Source organism: Ascaphus truei, chromosome 16 (genome assembly GCF_040206685.1).
Source record: "Ascaphus truei isolate aAscTru1 chromosome 16, aAscTru1.hap1, whole genome shotgun sequence".
NCBI lineage: Eukaryota > Metazoa > Chordata > Amphibia > Anura > Ascaphidae > Ascaphus > Ascaphus truei.
The window spans coordinates 49576035-49596221 of NC_134498.1; the positions used below are offsets into that span (position 1 = coordinate 49576035).

General features: G+C 41.8%; 1 protein-coding gene and 1 long non-coding RNA gene across 2 annotated transcripts in view; one reads left to right on the forward strand and one right to left on the reverse strand.

Annotated features, from left to right (window-relative positions):
- LOC142467613 (uncharacterized) overlaps positions 1-9624 on the forward strand; it is a 28586-nt gene extending 18962 nt beyond the window's left edge. Inside the window, exon 3 of the long non-coding RNA XR_012788439.1 lies at positions 9514-9624. This is a non-coding gene — a long non-coding RNA (uncharacterized LOC142467613). The remainder of the gene's footprint in view (positions 1-9513) is intronic.
- A 143-nt stretch (positions 9625-9767) lies between these two features.
- Positions 9768-18047, reverse strand: LOC142467612 (homeobox protein CHOX-CAD-like). The gene is made up of 3 exons (XM_075573535.1): positions 17435-18047; positions 12058-12203; positions 9768-11662 (listed from the first exon to the last, which is right to left on the reverse strand). Exons 1-3 carry the CDS (start codon positions 17871-17873, stop codon positions 11426-11428), a joined length of 822 nt encoding a protein of 273 aa, XP_075429650.1. The 5' UTR covers positions 17874-18047; the 3' UTR covers positions 9768-11425.
- Between the last annotated feature and the right edge of the window lie 2140 nt (positions 18048-20187).

Genomic DNA, 20187 nt, shown 5'->3' on the forward strand with positions numbered 1-20187 from the left:
CATCTTGCGTATCTTTGCGGTGGGATGTATGAAGCTCTGTGCTCTGAGTTTCGCAGTGTGTGTCAGTTTACGGTTTTGGGAGTGTCCATAGTTGGATTATAATGAGATCTATAAAAATTGTGTCTCAGTTTGCGACTTTTCTATCTTCTATTTGCATCGAAAAAATCTGCTAGATCTGAGGTGGCATAAAAATCACTGGCTTACAATTTGCTTCAAAGGTAAGAACAACTTCCTTACATTTCACTGAGACAGAAAACGAAACAAAGCGTTAAAACAACATTCTGTTCTGTTTCTTACATTGCTACATCTCCTCCACTATCTCCGTAGGCTGAGCTCATAGTTCGTGAGCTGCTTCGCGCGCGTCAAACATACTTCCGTTGCTTGCTATATGCGTTAGCCAAGTGCTGGCACGCCTGCAGGCGAAGTAGCACGTTGACGCGGCAGCGTTTTGAGAAGACAATAAATGTTGTCTTTTCAGGCAGCTGCCGCGTCATGTGAGCGGTTCCGCCAATCACGGCGAACCAGCTCCATGATGTCATAGTCACGCTCTCCTCCCCCCCTCGCATTGCCTGAAAGACTATGAGATTGCTTGTGCTACAGCCGCGTGGCAGGATAAGAGCGCGCACTCTCACAAACAAGCGGAGTGTATGAGTTTAGCCTTAGGCTAAGTCCATGCTGCCACAGACCGCGCGGAGGCGTCCACACGGGGTGCGATCAGATTGCCTTAAGGTATTGATCGCGTCCATGGACTGCGCAGGTGTCAGCAAGAAGGGGCGCTCATTGCGCGAGAAATCAGTTGAAACTGATTTCTCGGCACGACGGGCAGGTCACTTGAGCGGTTCGCCCAATGAGGGCGAACCAGCTCTGTGATGCCCCTAGACACGCCCCCCCCACGGCGTGTCTAGCATGGACAAAAAACCACACGCTTCCCGCGTGTGACGTTGCGCGGGCGAAGGCAGTATGGACCTGCCCTTAGAAAGTGCATGTTTACTTAAGTAAGTAATGAAAGTTTTTCATGCAAAAAACAAAAGTGGCAACCAAAGATTGTGTTTTTGGTGTATGGTGAATCCACTAAAATGATTTGATGTGACTATTGATGATTACACACATTATTAACCAACTCCAGCTGTGACGCAGGGGGCTGCATAATTTATAGATTAAAGAATGTTTGCAGTTCCTTCATTCAGAAAGTATTTACCAATGGAAATCTTGGCTTTTTCTATCATTTTTTAAAATCCTACTAATTTGGGCCAAACATTTTTTATAGCGGACAAATTACTTTTACTTCCCACTTAATGCTGATCCATTCGTTTATTAGTTAAATGCGTTAGCAGTTTTCTATTGTGGATACATATTCATGTATGGCTATATTTTTGCTTGGACTACTTACAGTGGCAGTCATTTGTAAACATTGCGTTGAGAGAACATGTAATAACGTAATATGTACATTTCGGAGCCCTATATTTTACTGTTGTTTTTGTATTTAATATGCGCATAATTTGAATGAATGAACCAGTTTTATTAATAAGGCCAGCACAGGCTTTACAGACATGTTGGGTCTTCTCTTGAAATCTGGGTAATAAAATGCAGATGAGCGTTTGCAGGGCTCTTTCCTTCCTAAATTCATTACTTAGAACTTGCTGCACCTGCCACAGTTTTAAAAGACAAAACCAACAATTAAACAAGCCTGAATAATGCTACTGCAGTGGCTAATAGCCGGCTTCCTTCACATGCCAAAGATCTAATGCAGGGGCGGGCAACTCCAGTTCTCCAGGGACACCAACAGGTCAGGTTTTCAGAATATCCCTGCTTCAGCACAGGTGGTGCAGTCAAAGACTGAGCCACCTGTGCTGAAGCAGGAATATCCTTGAAACCTAAACCTGTTGGTGGCCCTTGAGGACCCCTGGTGATTGTAATGCTCAATCTATGGCAAGGACAAAAATCACAGCTAACTATGAGGTCCGTGTTTACTTCCCCCGAATATGTTGCATGGTGTGTTCTGGCACAGGAAGGTTTCATATGGCATAGCACCACTTACTAAATATGGGCATTCATATAATCATTTCTGTGATTATGTTATATATATATATATATATATATATATATATATATATATATATATATTTTTAAAAAGACCCACAACAGCTGGAGAGAAAATAACAGCTCAAAAATGTTTTCCGGTATAACAATACTGTTGATTTCATTTATGATCCAGGGGTAAAGCTAAAATGTTCTCTCGTTGCACTGTGGGGTTTATCGGGGAGATTCACTACCCGCAGAAGCGGGCATCCTTCCCTGATATGGCGTTGAAGCGACAAAACGGGAAAAATCCGATGTGTTTTTAAATAAATCAGTTCTGGAGCATTATATAATACCATCTGCATTTTTATTAACGCCTAATGCCATTTTGAATGACGTGTTTAATGTACTGATCATCCTGTGCTTGCTGCAGCAACTATTTAGAAAGTCATATCCACTTCCTCATATAAAACAGACTCTCACACATACCTTGTGGGGTGGTTTGCCCTTTGGCAACAAAGTATCACAAACAGATCTCCTGCTGTGTTCCAACCAGCAGACTGTCTATTATTCTGAAAGCTGTAACAATAATGTGTTACACTTAGTATATAATGGTACATTGCAGCTGCAGCATTTCACAGACTGCAGCACACAGTCAGAAGGCGGCCATTTCGTTAGGCCCCAACAATCAGGATGTTGCCAGATTTATAACAGGAGCACCAAACGATTGCCAGCGAAGGTAAGAATGTAGAATTATAAATTGTCACACGCTTTAAATATAATAAGAAGGAAAAGTAGTATTGCTGCTTTAACTGCCATTCGGGTCACTGGTAGTTATCGTCAAACCAGTGCGCGATACCCTGCAGCATTGCTTAGTACAGGGACCAGTGCGCGATACCCTGCAGCATTGCTTAGTACAGGGACCAGTGCGCGATACCCTGCAGCATTGCTTAGTACAGGGACCAGTGCGCGATACCCTGCAGCATTGCTTAGTACAGAGACCAGTGCGCGATACCCTGCAGCATTGCTTAGTACAGGGACCAGTGCGGATACCCTGCAGCATTGCTTAGTACAGGGACCAGTGCGCGATACCCTGCAGCATTGCTTAGTACAGGGACCAGTGCGCGATACCCTGCAGCATTGCTTAGTACAGGGACCAGTGCGCGATACCCTGCAGCATTGCTTAGTACAGGGACCAGTGCGCGATACCCTGCAGCATTGCTTAGTACAGAGACCAGTGCGCGATACCCTGCAGCATTGCTTAGTACAGGGACCAGTGCGCGATACCCTGCAGCATTGCTTAGTACAGGGACCAGTGCGCGATACCCTGCAGCATTGCTTAGTACAGAGACCAGTGCGCGATACCCTGCAGTATTGCTTAGTACAGGGACCAGTGCGCGATACCCTGCAGCATTGCTTAGTACAGAGACCAGTGCGCGATACCCTGCAGCATTGCTTAGTACAGGGACCAGTGCGCGATACCCTGCAGCATTGCTTAGTACAGAGACCAGTGCGCGATACCCTGCAGCATTGCTTAGTACAGGGACCAGTGCGCGATACCCTGCAGCATTGCTTAGTACAGGGACCAGTGCGCGATACCCTGCAGCATTGCTTAGTACAGAGACCAGTGCGCGATACCCTGCAGCATTGCTTAGTACAGAGACCAGTGCGCGATACCCTGCAGCATTGCTTAGTACAGGGACCAGTGCGCGATACCCTGCAGCATTGCTTAGTACAGGGACCAGTGCGCGATACCCTGCAGCATTGCTTAGTACAGAGACCAGTGCGCGATACCCTGCAGCATTGCTTAGTACAGGGACCAGTGCGCGATACCCTGCAGCATTGCTTAGTACAGAGACCAGTGCGCGATACCCTGCAGCATTGCTTAGTACAGGGACCAGTGCGCGATACCCTGCAGCATTGCTTAGTACAGAGACCAGTGCGCGATACCCTGCAGCATTGCTTAGTACAGGGACCAGTGCGCGATACCCTGCAGCATTGCTTAGTACAGGGACCAGTGCGCGATACCCTGCAGCATTGCTTAGTACAGGGACCAGTGCGCGATACCCTGCAGCATTGCTTAGTACAGAGACCAGTGCGCGATACCCTGCAGCATTGCTTAGTACAGGGACCAGTGCGCGATACCCTGCAGCATTGCTTAGTACAGAGACCAGTGCGCGATACCCTGCAGCATTGCTTAGTACAGAGACCAGTGCGCGATACCCTACAGCATTGCTTAGTACAGGGATCAGTGCGCGATACCCTGCAGCATTGCTTAGTACAGGGACCAGTGCGCGATACCCTGCAGCATTGCTTAGTACAGAGACCAGTGCGCGATACCCTGCAGCATCGCTTAGTACAGAGACCAGTGCGGATACCCTGCAGCATTGCTTAGTACAGGGACCAGTGCGCGATACCCTGCAGCATTGCTTAGTACAGAGACCAGTGCGCGATACCCTGCAGCATTGCTTAGTACAGGGACCAGTGCGCGATACCCTGCAGCATTGCTTAGTACAGGGACCAGTGCGCGATACCCTGCAGCATTGCTTAGTACAGGGATCAGTGCGCGATACCCTGCAGCATTGCTTAGTACAGGGACCAGTGCGCGATACCCTGCAGCATTGCTTAGTACAGGGACCAGTGCGCGATACCCTGCAGCATTGCTTAGTACAGAGACCAGTGCGCGATACCCTGCAGCATTGCTTAGTACAGAGACCAGTGCGCGATACCCTGCAGCATTGCTTAGTACAGGGACCAGTGCGGATACCCTGCAGCATTGCTTAGTACAGGGACCAGTGCGCGATACCCTGCAGCATTGCTTAGTACAGGGACCAGTGCGCGATACCCTGCAGCATTGCTTAGTACAGGGGTGCTCAACTCCAGTCCTCAAGCGCCCCCAACAGGTCAGAATTTCAGGATTTCCTAGCTTCAGCACAGCCTCTGATTGACTCACCTGTGCTGAAGCAGGGACTGATTGAGCCACCTGTGCTGAAACAGGGACTGATTGAGCCACCTGTGCTGACGCAGGGATATCCTGAAAACCTGACCTGTTGGGGGATTGGGGGGGGGGGGTTCATGAGGACTGGCATTGAGTACCCCTGGCTTAGTGTCTATCAAAACTGGCACAATGAGCCAACCACCAACACGGGAGACAGGACATTCTGGTCCTGATCATCGGGTGCGTGGGTTACACTCTCAAAATTAATTGGTTACGGTATGTACACTGTTGCTGCTAAAGTAAAGTGCACATACATTATACTTTTAAAGTGTATTCAATTATTTCTACATTATTTGTGATTGTGTTCCCTTTTGCCCATGCTTTTTCAGCTGCAGAGTTTCGCTATGATTGCGTTAGAATGGAAGAGATGTTGGCTAACCATTGACACAGTAATGGATAAGTATGCAGAAAATAAAATGAATTGCCCTGACAGTGATACTTTTTCCTGAGCTATCAGTATATCTCTGGAGCCATAAATCGTATTCGTAGTCTTGTTTCTTTTTTAACCTTGGGCTACGTTTCAGAGTCCAGACACCCAGAAACTCAGACTCTCAGACCCCCAGACACTCAGATACAAGGGATGTGCTTGGATTGTTAGACCCTTTACACGGCAGGGACGATAATAATTGTATATTTCCATGTATTTCTTGGCATGTGTTGTTGAGATGTCATTTTCAGGCCACTAAACATGCCGTATAATCAGGAATCAAGCATTAAAAGTGGTGAAATTGTGTTGCGTGGCTGAGTGTTTCCCTTAGGAGTTCACTTTATAATAATATCATACGGTTCAGTGTTAGTGAAAACAACACTCCTATCTGGGCCCGAGGGATTGAACAATGGGTAAAGCAGTTTATTTCGATTTCTGTAAACCTAAACCTTCAAATCTGAAGTGCCACTTGTTGGGGCACTTTCATATTACTGGTCAAGTATTGCTGTAGTCCTCTGACTCAGCAACCTCCAACCTAGTATCTAGTTAAATAGTCCCCAAAAGGAATACCACCACAGATCTTAGCTTTAGCAATCCTGGGCGATCAATTAAGGATCCCATTCAGAATTGAGGTTCAGCAACCATAGGTTAGGTCAGGGGTGCTCAACTCCAGTCCGTCCTCAAGCTGAACCCAACAGGTCAGGGTTTCAGGATAGCCCAGCTTCAGCACAGGGGACTCACTCAGAGACTTTAATCGAACCGAGCCTTTGATTGAGCCACCTGTGCTGAAGCAGGGACTGATTAAGCCACCTGTGCTGAAGCAGGGATATCCTGAAAACCTGACCTGTTGGGAGGACTTGAGGACTGGCATTGACCATCACTGGGTAAGGAGGCGAAAATAAATGCATTTTTTTTTAATGTGACTTTACAGTGCCCTAGGGCCATACCTGGTAAAGCATGGGCACGTGCTCCTTTTTTAGGGTCTTAAAGAGCCCCCTTAACTGCCATTTTCTGCATCCGCGTCCTGCGATTGCTCCTGGAATGATCACTTTTCATTCTATGGCGCAGAAGTGCTGGACGTCTGGTGGCACAGGACGCCCAGGACTGTAAAAGTTACAGCAGCATCCCCCCAAAAGCAGGAGTTGTTTTTTTCTACAGCGCCTGGGAGGTCGACGGCTTGTTTTATAGTTGGCGCGCGCCTGTGCGAACGCTCGTGCACGTGACGCACACTTTTTTGTGTGTACGGGTCCGTGCTGCTGTGAGCAACAGGTTTGAAGTGGTCTGTGTGTTTGTGTGTCACTGGGGAAGCTCCATCTGTGTGTATGTGTTATTTGTGTGTGTGTGTGTGTGTGTGTGTGTGTGTGTGTGTGTGTGTATAGATTGTGTGAAAGTTAATAATTTATTATACAATATTTTTAAAATAAAAAAGACGTAAGAATAAATTATTTATTACATTGTGCAACTTTGATAAATATATTTACACACATACACACATACATACATACACACATACACACATACATACATACACACATACACACATACACACATTCCAGCGGCGGTAGCGGAGCGAAAACATTATTTTCTGAGTCTTCCCCCCGATCGGCCGCCTCCACGCTCACTACCGTGCGTGCGCGCGCAGCCCTAGCATAGAAAGGCTGACTAACCACAGCCAATTATAATTGCCGCGCACAGCAAGCGCCCACTATATTACGGGCATTAGTGGGGTTACTTTCTGGGTATTATAAAGGCCCAGTGGGATTGTTGCTTTAAATAGGCTCAATAAATGAAACAACAGTTTAAAAAACAAGGCCTGCAAAGACAAGTGCAGTTCTTCCCAACGATACGGTTATTTGTTCTACATGTACACGGACTAATTCTCATACTACATGGTCAGGCGCACACTGCTCCCGAGCCGGCATTAAGGCACCTTTCAGCAGCGGAAGGCAGTTGAAAGGAATATATAAGGTGTCTTCCGCCTCTGGATGTGGTGTCGACATAGCACCATAAGCATAATTTTTGATTGTTTAAACATTTGTTTTAAGTGCTACAGAACAAAGTGCTACAAAGAATGTTAACACCAGTTCAACAGCCAGCTCTGAGCTGCCAGTACGCTTACTTGCCTTAACATGTCACATGTGTCAGACATTTCTTACTGCACGTCACACGCATCGCGTAGAGACCAATTACGTTTACGTCTCTTTCAATGCCATTTAATATCTGAGAAACTGGTTTAGAAATTGGACTTCACACTTCTCCAAAAGGCGTTGGAGGGGCAGTTGCTTACTGTGCTTTGTAAATTTCAAGGGCCCCCATGTTTAAGATGTAGACGTCATAACAAAGCAGATAAGATAGTGACAATATCTGCTTATCTGAACATTAGCACATCAAACATCTTTTTGAAGTCCTACCTTATGGCCTTCTTTTTGTTTTCCCTTTTTAAGATGACATTTCATTTCGTTTTGTATTAGTTTTACTCAGCAGTACTTCTTTCTCTGTTCTTACTTCCCACCCCCACGTCAGCTGTCTGTGACCAGCGTTTATTCAGAGGTGAACACCTAACATGTTACATGTAGAATACATGTTTTTATTATCTAGAAAGTTTACCGTGAAAATTAAATAAACTTAATAAATTGAGATTTTGTACTTGTATATTTACAAGCACAGCACACAGATTCCCCCCCCCCCATTTACATATACCAGTTGTATACATATTGAGCTGTTTGCAGGACTCGTAATAACAAAAATATGATCTGTGTATAGAAGAATTGTAAAAATGATCATGTCATTATTGTGAGCACATCCATTCTCTTGCATAAAGAAGACACAATACGATTAAAACTCTGTAGGTGTAGTCTTTATTAGAAATTGCATTTGATAATCTTCTTGTGGCTTTGATGGCAGTTTCCCTGCGATAGTGCATCAGCACTATCAGAGTTTAATGGATAGCAACCTGAACGCCATCTTTGTGTAGAGTTTACAAGGGGCAAGTTTAAATGTTACGACAGTAAGATCGGAAAAGGAAGGGAGGAGCACTCACTGCCATGGGGGCTCGCAGGATCCGGGTTCCAGTTGGTATGCTGAGGAGAAAAAAATCGAGACCGACATTTCGGGCCTAACATTTGGTACTTTGTCTTGAGAGAGGCCCGCATTTTAGGGCCGAAACTGCAACCTGTGATTAAATTATCCTCTGCATGAGACTGCTGCATTTTTCTTCTCCGAGATATTGACATATAGGCCTTAAATAACAGAAGCATAACTGAGACTCCTGCAACATTCAGTGTGGGGGGGAGCATCTTTACAACCCCTAATGACAGTCTGTGCATTTAATTATACTGTTTCTGAAAGTGAGAAACTACATTACAAAATTACTACTCGAGGCCAGTACTGTATAGGATTTTGTTGGTAGAGGTCTGAAGGCTTTATACTCGCCTCTAAATAAATTGATAACAGAAGAAACATGATACTGAGACATTCAATTTTATTGTATGTATCTATTAAGCGGATGACAGGTTACCTGTATTTTTTTTTTGTATTCCCCAACATGAAACCTGCAAAAATATAGACTGTTAAGATACTTTTTGTTGTCTAGTGTATAAACTACATTCTTTAATCAAAATAGTGAACAGCAAAAGTTCCTTTGTTTTTTTTTACATAATCTTTAAATGTACAAAATTATCTCAGTATATTACTAATCTATTATTCTTTAACTTTATACATTTATTTAACTTTATTGTACATAGCAAGTTTAAGTGATTGAAAGCTCTTTTTTTATTAAAAAAAGAAAGTTTTCCCTGTAAACAATAACAAGCAAATAATTGTAAGAACTCTACTGCTTATGTAAATGAATGAATGTCAAAATTAAAATCATATTATATAAAAGTACACCCAGAATGTACTTTCAATATCTTTCAAACACAACTTAGACCTGCTGAAAAATACCATGTGAACCTAGTTGGTAAAAACAAAACAAAAAAAGGCATCGTACAAATGGCATTTACAGTACTTTGGATTGTCATTCTGATCACAAACTACATTGTAAAAGCCTTCAATATATTTCTATTTTTAGGAAATGTTGATGTGGAATTCTATTTCTGGAGTTTTTACAAGTGGCTTCTACTGATTCTTCTGAGAATTGCTTTATAGCTCAGCTTTAATAATCACTGGAACTTTACATTCACAAGGTATATATATATAGCTCAGCTTTAATAATCACTGGAACTTTACATTCACAAGGTATATATATATAGCTCAGCTTTAATAATCACTGGAACTTTACATTCACAAGGTATATATATATATATATATATATATACACACACACACACACACACATTGCCTAACTTTCATATTCATCCTGAGTACATAGTTCACTATAAAATCTTTCAAAAGTTGTCTAACTTGGAGAAATATTGGTGCAAAGTTATAGTTCTTGGAATTGATGAAAGCTACAATCCCTCCCAGAAGCCTGCATGAGTTTAACCCGTACAATCCCTCCCAGAAGCCTGCATGAGTTTAACCCGTACACTCCCAGTATCCACCCTGAGCGTTTCCTTTTCTTTTAGTGGTACAAATCGTTGTTTTGTTCTTTTAGTGGTACAAATCGTTGTTTTGTAAGTCTCCAGCACCGTGGGCTCTCCCGAACCAAGCATTGGGGTTTTAAAAATAAAAATATCTTCTGAAAGGGCAAGTGGAGATCTTTTAAAGATAAAATAATATATAAAAGAAGTATGCAATTAAAAACCCGGCAATGGACACGGGACGGCTGCTTTAAAAATGGCCCCTGCTGTTAATTGTCAGTCTTTTATTTGTTAGTCGTCTTTTATCACAGTGTATTTTATCATTGCTAAGTATACACCCATAACAAAAGCATCATGCATTGTCTATGCTGCTGTACTTCTCATTATGCTGTTAGGGTTGCCTTTCATGCCAACAAAATCAATGTTAAAATGTATAGAGAATGAGTAACATGGCAGAGTGCTTTCAATTCCTTGCAGCACAAAAATATGTTGCTAATTGAGTCTTCCCTTTTAATCAACCAGCTATTCCATAAATTAACTTAATTAAGGTAGTAGCAGTGTGTGCAGCAGTCATATGTTTGAATGTAAAGAATGGCCCCGTTATTATTTGCTGGCGTTGGAAAGTTAGTCCTCTTATTTCTCATATCTAAAATGATATTTCTAATTTACTTATGTACCTGCATCTATCAGGGTTTATGGGAGCTACTGGGTAAAATAAACAGATTATAATGTTGGCTATATTTGTTCCTTCGTATAAATCAACAAGTAATCTGTGATCAGCAGACACATGTGGATGATTTAACAAGGAGTACCATGACTGTCAACTCTTTTTGTATCCATTCTTCTTCAACGAAAGTCATTTATATTTATATAGATGTCGTGTTTTTTTTTACTAAGACACAAAGCGGAAGTAAAACAGATACATACGCTCTGATTTGTTTACAAATAAAATAGCGATGTGTATGCATTGGTGTAGGATGGTCGTGGTTAGACTGAATGCTGGTGGTTGCTTGTGGATACCAGTCTTGTCAGTTCATTCATAGTATACAGGTAGCATTTGATCAATTATAGGGATAGTTTTGGCCTCAGCACCAAAAGACACAACTAATTAGACTGAGAGGAAGCTTGGAGTGAATAAGAGCATATTCTCTTCTCTCCCAAAGCCCATTGAGCCTCCATCCAGCTTCTCTTTTACAGCCTTCATTATGTGCCATAAAAAGTAGACAAAAATGCCTCCCTTCTGCATTTTGGAATGATATCAATGCCTTCAGCAGCATCCATATGGATAGGTGCTCAGTCTTAAAACACACAGCGTTGCATGATTTTCTGTCTTCATGTTCAATGTTGGCCATCCATCAGCCATGTTTCTTGATTGTATTACCAGGCCAAAGCTATAAGATAAATGTCCCCGTTCCCACCGGGCAGCAGGATTGCACCAAATTGCACTGACTTTTGTTTTGTTTATTGAGAGACAGCGACTTGCTGTATGATGCCATTGTGTTGTAGACCATTGTGTACATGCGGTGTGGGCTGGTATAAAGGGCTTGGCATATCCGTGTGCGTCACAGAGTCACAAAGTGGGTTGGGGCTGGCAGAACTGGAATCACTCTGCACAGAACCTGCTCCCTCAAACTGATTCATCTTCTTCTTGTAGAGCTTCCTTTCCTTTGCCCTGCGGTTCTGAAACCAGATTTTTACCTACAAACAATAAAATAAAAAAACAGCAGAATTAAGTGGCATTTGCAAGTCAGTCGGCCAGTAACCTTTTTGCTGTTGTTTTTTTTTGTTTTTTTGCTGATTACCTGCAGATATTAACATAGAAACACAATAACATTGTTATCATGTTGTTTTGTATATCAAACTCTGTTGGCATGTATTCTTTACGTGGTCCTAAAGTACAATCCCTGAGCTGCTGCATGCTAACCCCAAGTATACACCAGGTGTTAATTATGCAACCCATAGAAATCCAAGGCCACTGGAGTTAAGCTTTCTATTCAGTAAACATAGGCCAATAAACTCCTCACCAATAGAACAACATGTAACCTTATGAAAGCGAATGCAATCTTTCAGAAATTGCAGTTTATACAGTATACCTGTCTCTCAGAAAGTCTTAAGTTGGCTGCCAGTTCGGTTTTCCGTATGATTGTGATGTATCTGGTATAATGAAATTCTTTCTCCAGCTCCAGCCTCTGATGGTCTGTGTAAACTACCCGGTATTTTTCTTTTGTCCTCGTCTTACCTAAAAAAAATAAAAATGGATAGAGTTAGACTTTTATATTGTATCGGGACTAGAACGAAGGGTGTGGGGGGCGCTTCTGCTCCCCCCACCCATGGTTGATACATTTATGTTACTGATTTGTATTTTTCACTCCTGAGTCTATCACCTCTATTATTTTTGTATCGTGACAAAAACATATCTTGCTTAAACCACCATTTGAAAACAGTTATGAGAGGAGGAAAAGTCCCCATGGCTGGCAATTTTTATTCATTGGGGAAAAACATCCAATTCCCATAAACCTATAATTCTCACATAAAATGGTCGGAGGGCATGAAGTAAGAGCACTCAAAGAAAGCCGCACTTCCTTAGAACATGTTATATTTACAGCACATTATCTGGTGCTGAATCCTTAAAGCTGCAGACCATGCAATATCCTACATGAGTGGGGTTTTTTAATACATCAGTTCTGTGATATGAGAAAATACTTAAGAACAGCCCAGAAGTAATTTTTAATGTATGATAATGTAACAACCATTTTTAGTTTCTATAGCAACCATGTACAAAGTCACATTCCCTTCCCCTTCTGAAAAAGGCTCTGGCACACCCCTGTTTGAGCTCTGCCCTCTCTCTAGCAGTGCACCAATTGTATCTAGTGACTGCCTGGTCACATGATCTTCCCCACAGAACTTTGCATCTTCGGTCTTCTTTTGCTGCACTGGCAGCCATTAAGTGAACCCCTGAGCTGAATCTTCGCAGATCGATTGGCACCTTAGCTAATTACTTATCAGTGTGTGGATTGTATTGATGCACATATTAAAGGGGGGAGGGGGGGGGGCGAGGGAAATGAAAGAACTGCCCCTTTGATACACTAGTTTTTACTTGAAATGTCTCATTTATATTCAGTTGAATACTATATCTGATGCAGACGCTCAAAGTCTTTTACACTTTTGCATAATAATCTGCAAGCTGCATATGCCCTATAAGTGTGTGCAAACAAATAGCAGAGTGTGAGGCAAAGCAATAGGCAGTGTAGTAGAGCAGAGTAAGAAGGTACCTGTGAGACCAGCATACAGGTGACAGGGAACACTAGTGACACAGGATTTGAGGAACTGAAGGGAGGGGGAAAAAAAGCAAAGAAAACACAAAACAACTGTAAAGAAAACAAACACAAACAGCACCAGCTACCTGTGGTATTAATCACATGGGTTCTACTCCCTTTGATCCTTCCACATTTCCTTTGATGTGAGTTTGGAATCATACTGAGGAACAAAGATCCCTAAATTGGTTCTCTAAATTCTATTGAGGTGCTAATGTGAAGCAAAGACAAGACAAAGGAGCTACAAGGTGATCTTATCAATGAATGTCTTGGGACAATCAAGAGCCATAAACTCCCTTTCATGTTAGGGAAAGTACAGTGATATTTGTAGAAAAATGTGATCTGAATATCTTGCTTACGCTGAAGCATTGGTTCCATGAAGAATACCTACGGTGCCAGCGACAAACATGAACTAGTTCCAATTAACCGTTACTTTTGGTGCATGTCTGCTGTACTTTTTACAATATAGCAGTGGTTCCCCAAACTCTTTTTTTTCAGACACATTCCTTGTAGTAAGGGTTCACTTCTCATTCATAAACTTTGTTTTTGCATATACAAGTGTTTCCAAATTCCTTGATTAAATCTTTGTGATTTGTCCATAGGTCACCAAGGGCTGGTTAATGAATCATTGGAATGCTATTACAAGTTCTGTGTAACATACTGCAAGAATGTAACACAATTCTTTGGCAGTAATAATCGTTAAAACAACTGTGTTGCATCCACTGCTGAGTTTATGTGTTTCCTATTGGTTTGTTCAACAATCACTTCCGCCCTGTGGGAAATATCCTTCTAGAAGGGTCAATTGCTCTGTTTATTTATTGCACCTTCCCAAAGTTGTCAGTGGTATTTAGTCTTGGCTCTTTTTGTATTACTTCCAGAAACCTGGGGTTCTTTTGTAATCCTTTTTCTATTACAATTTCCATTGTAGAGAAGACGACCCAATGTCTCTTGGTTGACTTCTTCCCATGCTCGACCCCTAACTTTATGGCTTTCTACATTGCTTTTGGTGGCCCGATGACTTGTACTCAGCCAACCGTGGTTGGAATGGTTGAGTACATGCCAAATATATATATATAAACAAATATTAGATTGTCCTAAAATACAGAAAATTTGAATCTGACCAAAGCTCCAACAACATATGTCACAAACGTTTCTGAATATAACGAAGACTTGAGGAAAGAAAAGGAAAGTCATCGCCATATGACTCCTCAAACCCACCTTAGCAAACTTGACACCCTCTACAATTCAATTTGTCGTTTTGTTCTCCAATGCAATTACAACACACATCACTGCGAAATGCTCAAAGAACTAGATTGGTCATCACTAGAGTCTAGGCGCAAAGTTCACCTTTCCTGTCTCACCCTCAAATACTTTCTGGGCAAGCTACCCAGCTACCTGAACAAGCTCCTCACCCCTACCACATGCAGCACCTATCACCTGAGATCAGACTCCAAAAGACTATTCATGGTCCCAAGACTCAACAAAGTATCCGGACGTTCCTCCTTCTCCTTCCGTGCACCCCAAAACTGGAACAACCTACCAGAGACTCTCATATCCACCACCAGCTTGAGTTCTTTCAAATCTAAGGCTGTCTCACACTTTAATCTGGTCTGTAACTGTTTCATACGCTCATAATATATATTTTCTTTAACTGTGCATGCAATGTCTTGTATATAATGTATACCTTGTTCATTTATGTAACTGTATTTGTAACCATGTATTATTTGTTTTACTCTGTGCCCAGGACATACTTGAAAACGAGAGGTAACTCTCAATGTATTACTTCCTGGTAAAATATTTTATAAATAAATAAATATACCTTGGGCATCAGAGCATTTCTTCTGAAGACAATATAGTAACAAAGAAAAGAAGGCAGAGGGAGTAGGTGTATGATACCTTTTATTGGACCAACAAGTAGTTGATATGTTACAAGCTTTCCAACCTCTCTGGGTCAGGGTAACCCGATGAAGGACCCTGTGAGTTTCGAAAGCCTGTAAGATATCAAGTACTTTTTTGCCCAGTAAAAGGTATCATACCACCTACTCCTTCTCCCCCCCTGTGTTACTACATGGAAGAAAAGACCAACACTGCTATACCCCCTTCTTTGAAGACAAAAAAAAAAAAAAAAAAAGCACAAGGTCTCTTTTATTTGCTGTGAAAATCAGCACCCTTTCCAGCAGTATAACCTCTGGAGAAAGGAGGGATAAGGAAGAGGCAAAGCTGCATATCAAAGTGAAAGGGAAAAAAAGTGTGAAAAGGGCTTGCTACCGCAATTTGACAGATAGGCCTTAAAACCACAGACAATGCGGTCAGGGAAAAACGAGACCTCACAAATAGTTTACAAAGAGATTGGAATTAGCATGAGAAGAAGGCGCCCTTTCTGCATGTACCTTCTGCCTTTAACAATTCAAGAGTTGCGCTACTGGTTTATTACACCAATCATCATCATTATAAATGCATCCAATAATAATAATAATTATTATTAGGCCTTTTAGTGGAGCTCTGGTCACAGGAAAATACACACAACACAAATCCCTAGCGTAAGATTTGCAATCTACCTTGTGTCACTTGACATAGGAAAATTAATTGAGGCGAATATACTTGCCACAAGGGTTATTTTCCTCTAAATGTACTTAAATCTCCCTAGTGCATTTGGCTAAATGTTGCAGGTCTCCACGGCACTTACAGTGATTAGACACTGGTATAGCCAGATATGGTTTTACACATTTCTTTTATTACACACATCACTCAAAATTAGAAAGCTGTACAATACTTTACCAGAGATCACTTTCAAGAACCAGTATTGCGTTGTATCTTAAAATAGGCTAGCAAAACAATTGTGAAAGGAATGTTTCAGTCTATGTTCCCAGCAAAAATATTACACAAACAATTACTACATACAGTACTTGACAAAGGACTTTTTACAAACCATATATTTATTGTGCCTGTGTGACATGTACACCATTAAAATAGGCATTTTACTACCTTTTCTGGCATATTAGTTCTCCGCAACTATATTACCAATACAATAAATGATTCACTGTAACCAAATAATTTCCCCAATGCTAAGTATAAATAATTTGTCACTACTGCATGATTTGTAGTTCATTGTACATAACTATTAGACGGAAGGTGTTATCCTGACTGAGGTGTATTATAAATCTATTTTCTATGTAGCTCTCAAACAGGTAGCATAGATAATAGGGCAATAAACAATGCTAAGTCTGGAACAACCGTACAAAAACTGGTTATTGCAGCACAAATATATTATCAGCCAGTAAAAGATCTTAAAACCATAGTATGCATTGGTACATAGTATATGTCATGTGGTAACTGTACTTTATATATAAACATTGAAGTTTATAATGGAAAGTTTAAGCATTTTGGCTGTATTTAGACTATATGGTGTTTTCTGTCAGAGGCCCTTATTCAATATGCTTTGAATCCACTATACTCGCACTCACAGAGCCTTCCCTGACATGGAAAATTGGCTTTAAAGCATACACTTCTAGGTTACAAAATGTTATTATAGTAATGCACATATCCATATACATTGCTAGCAAGAACAGCGTTGTCCTCAACTTTTCTATGAAAGGTGTTTGATTCTGATCCCTTTAATCAGGAAGAATTTTATGCATTTGGTTATTGATTTGTTTTGCGACTAATATGTTGTTAGAGAGAAGAATAAGGAACATGTAAATTGTAAGCTTTTATTGCGTTTTGTTTGCTAATTTTTGCAAATAAGTGGCAGTTTTCCCCAACCACTAAACATTACGTGTGAAGAGTCAAATCCATTAATTCATCATGCTGCAAAACTGGAACCTGTAGTTTATTTTAAACATTTAATTCGGCAACATTTCTGAACAATTCCCCACTGTAATCTATAAATGACTAAATGAGAGACCTGTGTCCCCTCATAGTTAGGTAACCTGATGGTAACACAGGCTTAACATAGCAAGACATATGAAAGAATAAAACAGATTATATAGTTCTTTTGGTTCCCTTTTTCTAGGTTGAAGTGGGTATGACGAAGAAAATATGGTTTTAACTGAATTACATTATGTCAATATATGAACTATATGTTTCTCTGATTTTTCAAACTACATGTGTAATCTTATAGGAATTTATTAAGAAAAGTGTAGCTCAGCTTGCTTACCTGTAGAAACAGATTGCACAGTTTTCCCCATCCATTCGTAAGAATTTTGACTTTGACTGTTGGGTGAGATGGCAGCTGAATGATTTGCATCTATTGAATGTAAAGCCCCAGACCCAGAAGGATGTGGAGAATTGTAGCCAGGAGAACTGTAACCAAATTGGTTTGGTGATAAATCAGAAGCTTGTATAGAACTTATGTTGGATGGTCCAGCGCCATAAGAATTCCAGTCCTCCCGTGATGCTCCGTATTGGGATCCCCAAACTCCTGAAGACTGTCCTTGGTTATCCATGGGAGGCACATGGTGATATGCCACATAATTGAAATATGGTTGATTAGGAACATAGTTCTGCGCTGTCTGGTTGTTGTTAGTAGATCTTACGGACAGTGGATACATGTTGGCCTCTTTACGCACACTGTGAGGCCCACATGTGGTGTTCATAGCTGTGCCACTTCTTTCCTGACCATCTTTATCCTTGGCACTCTTAAAGACCACCTCAGCTTCCCTCACTCTCTTAATCTATCTCTGACTGGCCCTAGTAATGACCCCTGCTAGCCCTAATGTCTCTTTGCTGCACATGACTAACAATGGTGAGACCAGGTGCTGGCCATAACAGTTTACTAAGGGCCCTGTCTGATGTCAGAGATAACTGCCTGCCCCCAAAATAAATTTGCATTCAAATGAAAGACTGGGCATCCCAGAACCATCACCTTGTTGCTACTTGCAGTGCTTCCTCTATACCCAGAGCCTTGATTTAAACTTTCCCACATCAACTCACCTTTATTCAATCCTATTGCACTGCCTATATCAGTATGTAATGGGCAACATATGAATTTTTCATCTTGGTACTTATTCGTCTGGCCAATCATCTTTAAAAAAAATGTTTATAGGAACCTTTAGTATTGATCCAAATACCTCACAAGTTGCTTAAAATAATTACTGGACTTAACATGTTCCAATCTGCTCGTCAAATCCATTATAATTCGTGCATAAAACAATGCATATTCTGTCTCATTATATTATAATATTCTATAGGCAGTACCAAATTCTGGATCACTCTTACAGTATTTGTTTTTCCTTTATTAGAGGCATCTTTCTGCCAGGTGTCCAGAAATTCTCTCGCCAACGATCTCTGGGAAACGTGTATTTATATATCTGATGAAGCTGGAAGCAGAATGTATGTACATTTGTACTAGTGTTGCACTGAATAAGCATTTCTGTGTGTTGATACACGGGGATCTGTATCAAAGTGGTGCAACTTTCTCCAAAACAGTGCAAATATTTGCATCTGCGTCAATTTGCACGAATGACATATGTATGAATTTTATATGTGCAGTATGTATCTTTATTTGTATAGCTCCATCCATGTACATAGCGCTTTACAGCAATTATACACGGGACAGTAATAGGACACATAATGGGAGTAAGCGCTTCATATGCAAAAGTTACATTAGGAAAAGGAGTTCCTGTCCCGAAGAGCTTACATTCTTCTTTCATTCGGCTCAAATCTCCTTGGAGCAGAGGCTAACGCCGCCTAAACCCGGCAGATTTATTTGACATATAACCACGTTATAAGCCTGATGAAGCACCAGAGTGTGTGAAACGCGTTGCGGAGCTATCATTGTTCAGGAAAGGCACTTAGCTATTTAGTTGCCACTGACTTTTCCACAGAGCTTAAAGTTGCTTTCACCTAGGCCGTGCTTATAGTGCCGGCGATGCGACGTCGCCCAAAAACAAAAGCATTGCCGCCACCGCGTGCGCTTATAGTGCACGCGACGGCGACAAGCGACGTCGCCGTCGCGAAAACTTGATGCCGGTAGAATTTGATTTTTCAAGGGCCGTCGCGTCACGTGACGGCCCTTGAACAAATCAAATTGCGGGAGTCCCGCGATGCCGCCGACCAGCGAAACATAACTTTCGCCGGTGGTGACGGGTGACATCACCATCGTGTCGCCGTCGGCGGCACTATAGGCAAAGCCCTAGTTAGCTCCACTGGAGGTAGTGGTTTAGCTGCAGAGACACGGCGATCGTGGTGGACTACTCCTTACGGGTATCGCGAGAGGACGCAACCCGGAAGCAACATCGGAGTACTGCAGAGCCAATTGGTCCCAGCGCGCGGGACCGATCTGTGAGCTCGGCGTCTACCTCTGGGTCTCGAAACAGCTTGTGCCAGACGATTGTGAACCTTCACTACTGGAATACCGTTTTATACATGTAAGTCACTACTTGCATTGGTTATTGTATTTTTGAATACACAATACTTTACCCTTGGTGCGCTTGCTTCTGTGCCTTTGTTTTCTGCATGGTTGATCCGCCGTTGGAGTCCCTCCGCGGTGGATGTTGGTGAAGGAGGGGTGCCTTCACGTGACGGGAGCAGCAAGAGGGGAGAGTAGATCTACTTCAAGATCACCAATTTAGGAAGCATGAGCGCAGGCTGACTGTTTTGTACGGATAACCGCGTTAACATTTGACATTATTAAAAAATGGGGTTGCAGTGATATGTTTTGGCATTAAAGCTGTAGTGACTAAGACTTATATATTCATAAGTGGGTTGTGATATATGCACCTCATTAGCGTATATGAACAATATGTTGGTGAATGCCTGCAGGCGAGATGGGAATCTGGGTATCCCGTATTGTTAATACTCTATGAGGTTCAAATACATTTAGCCCATTGTTTAACAGGTGATTGTACATGCACAAGAAAAGTACACGATAAATTCTTCAGTGCAGGTGTTAACTGCGCTGGTATGGTT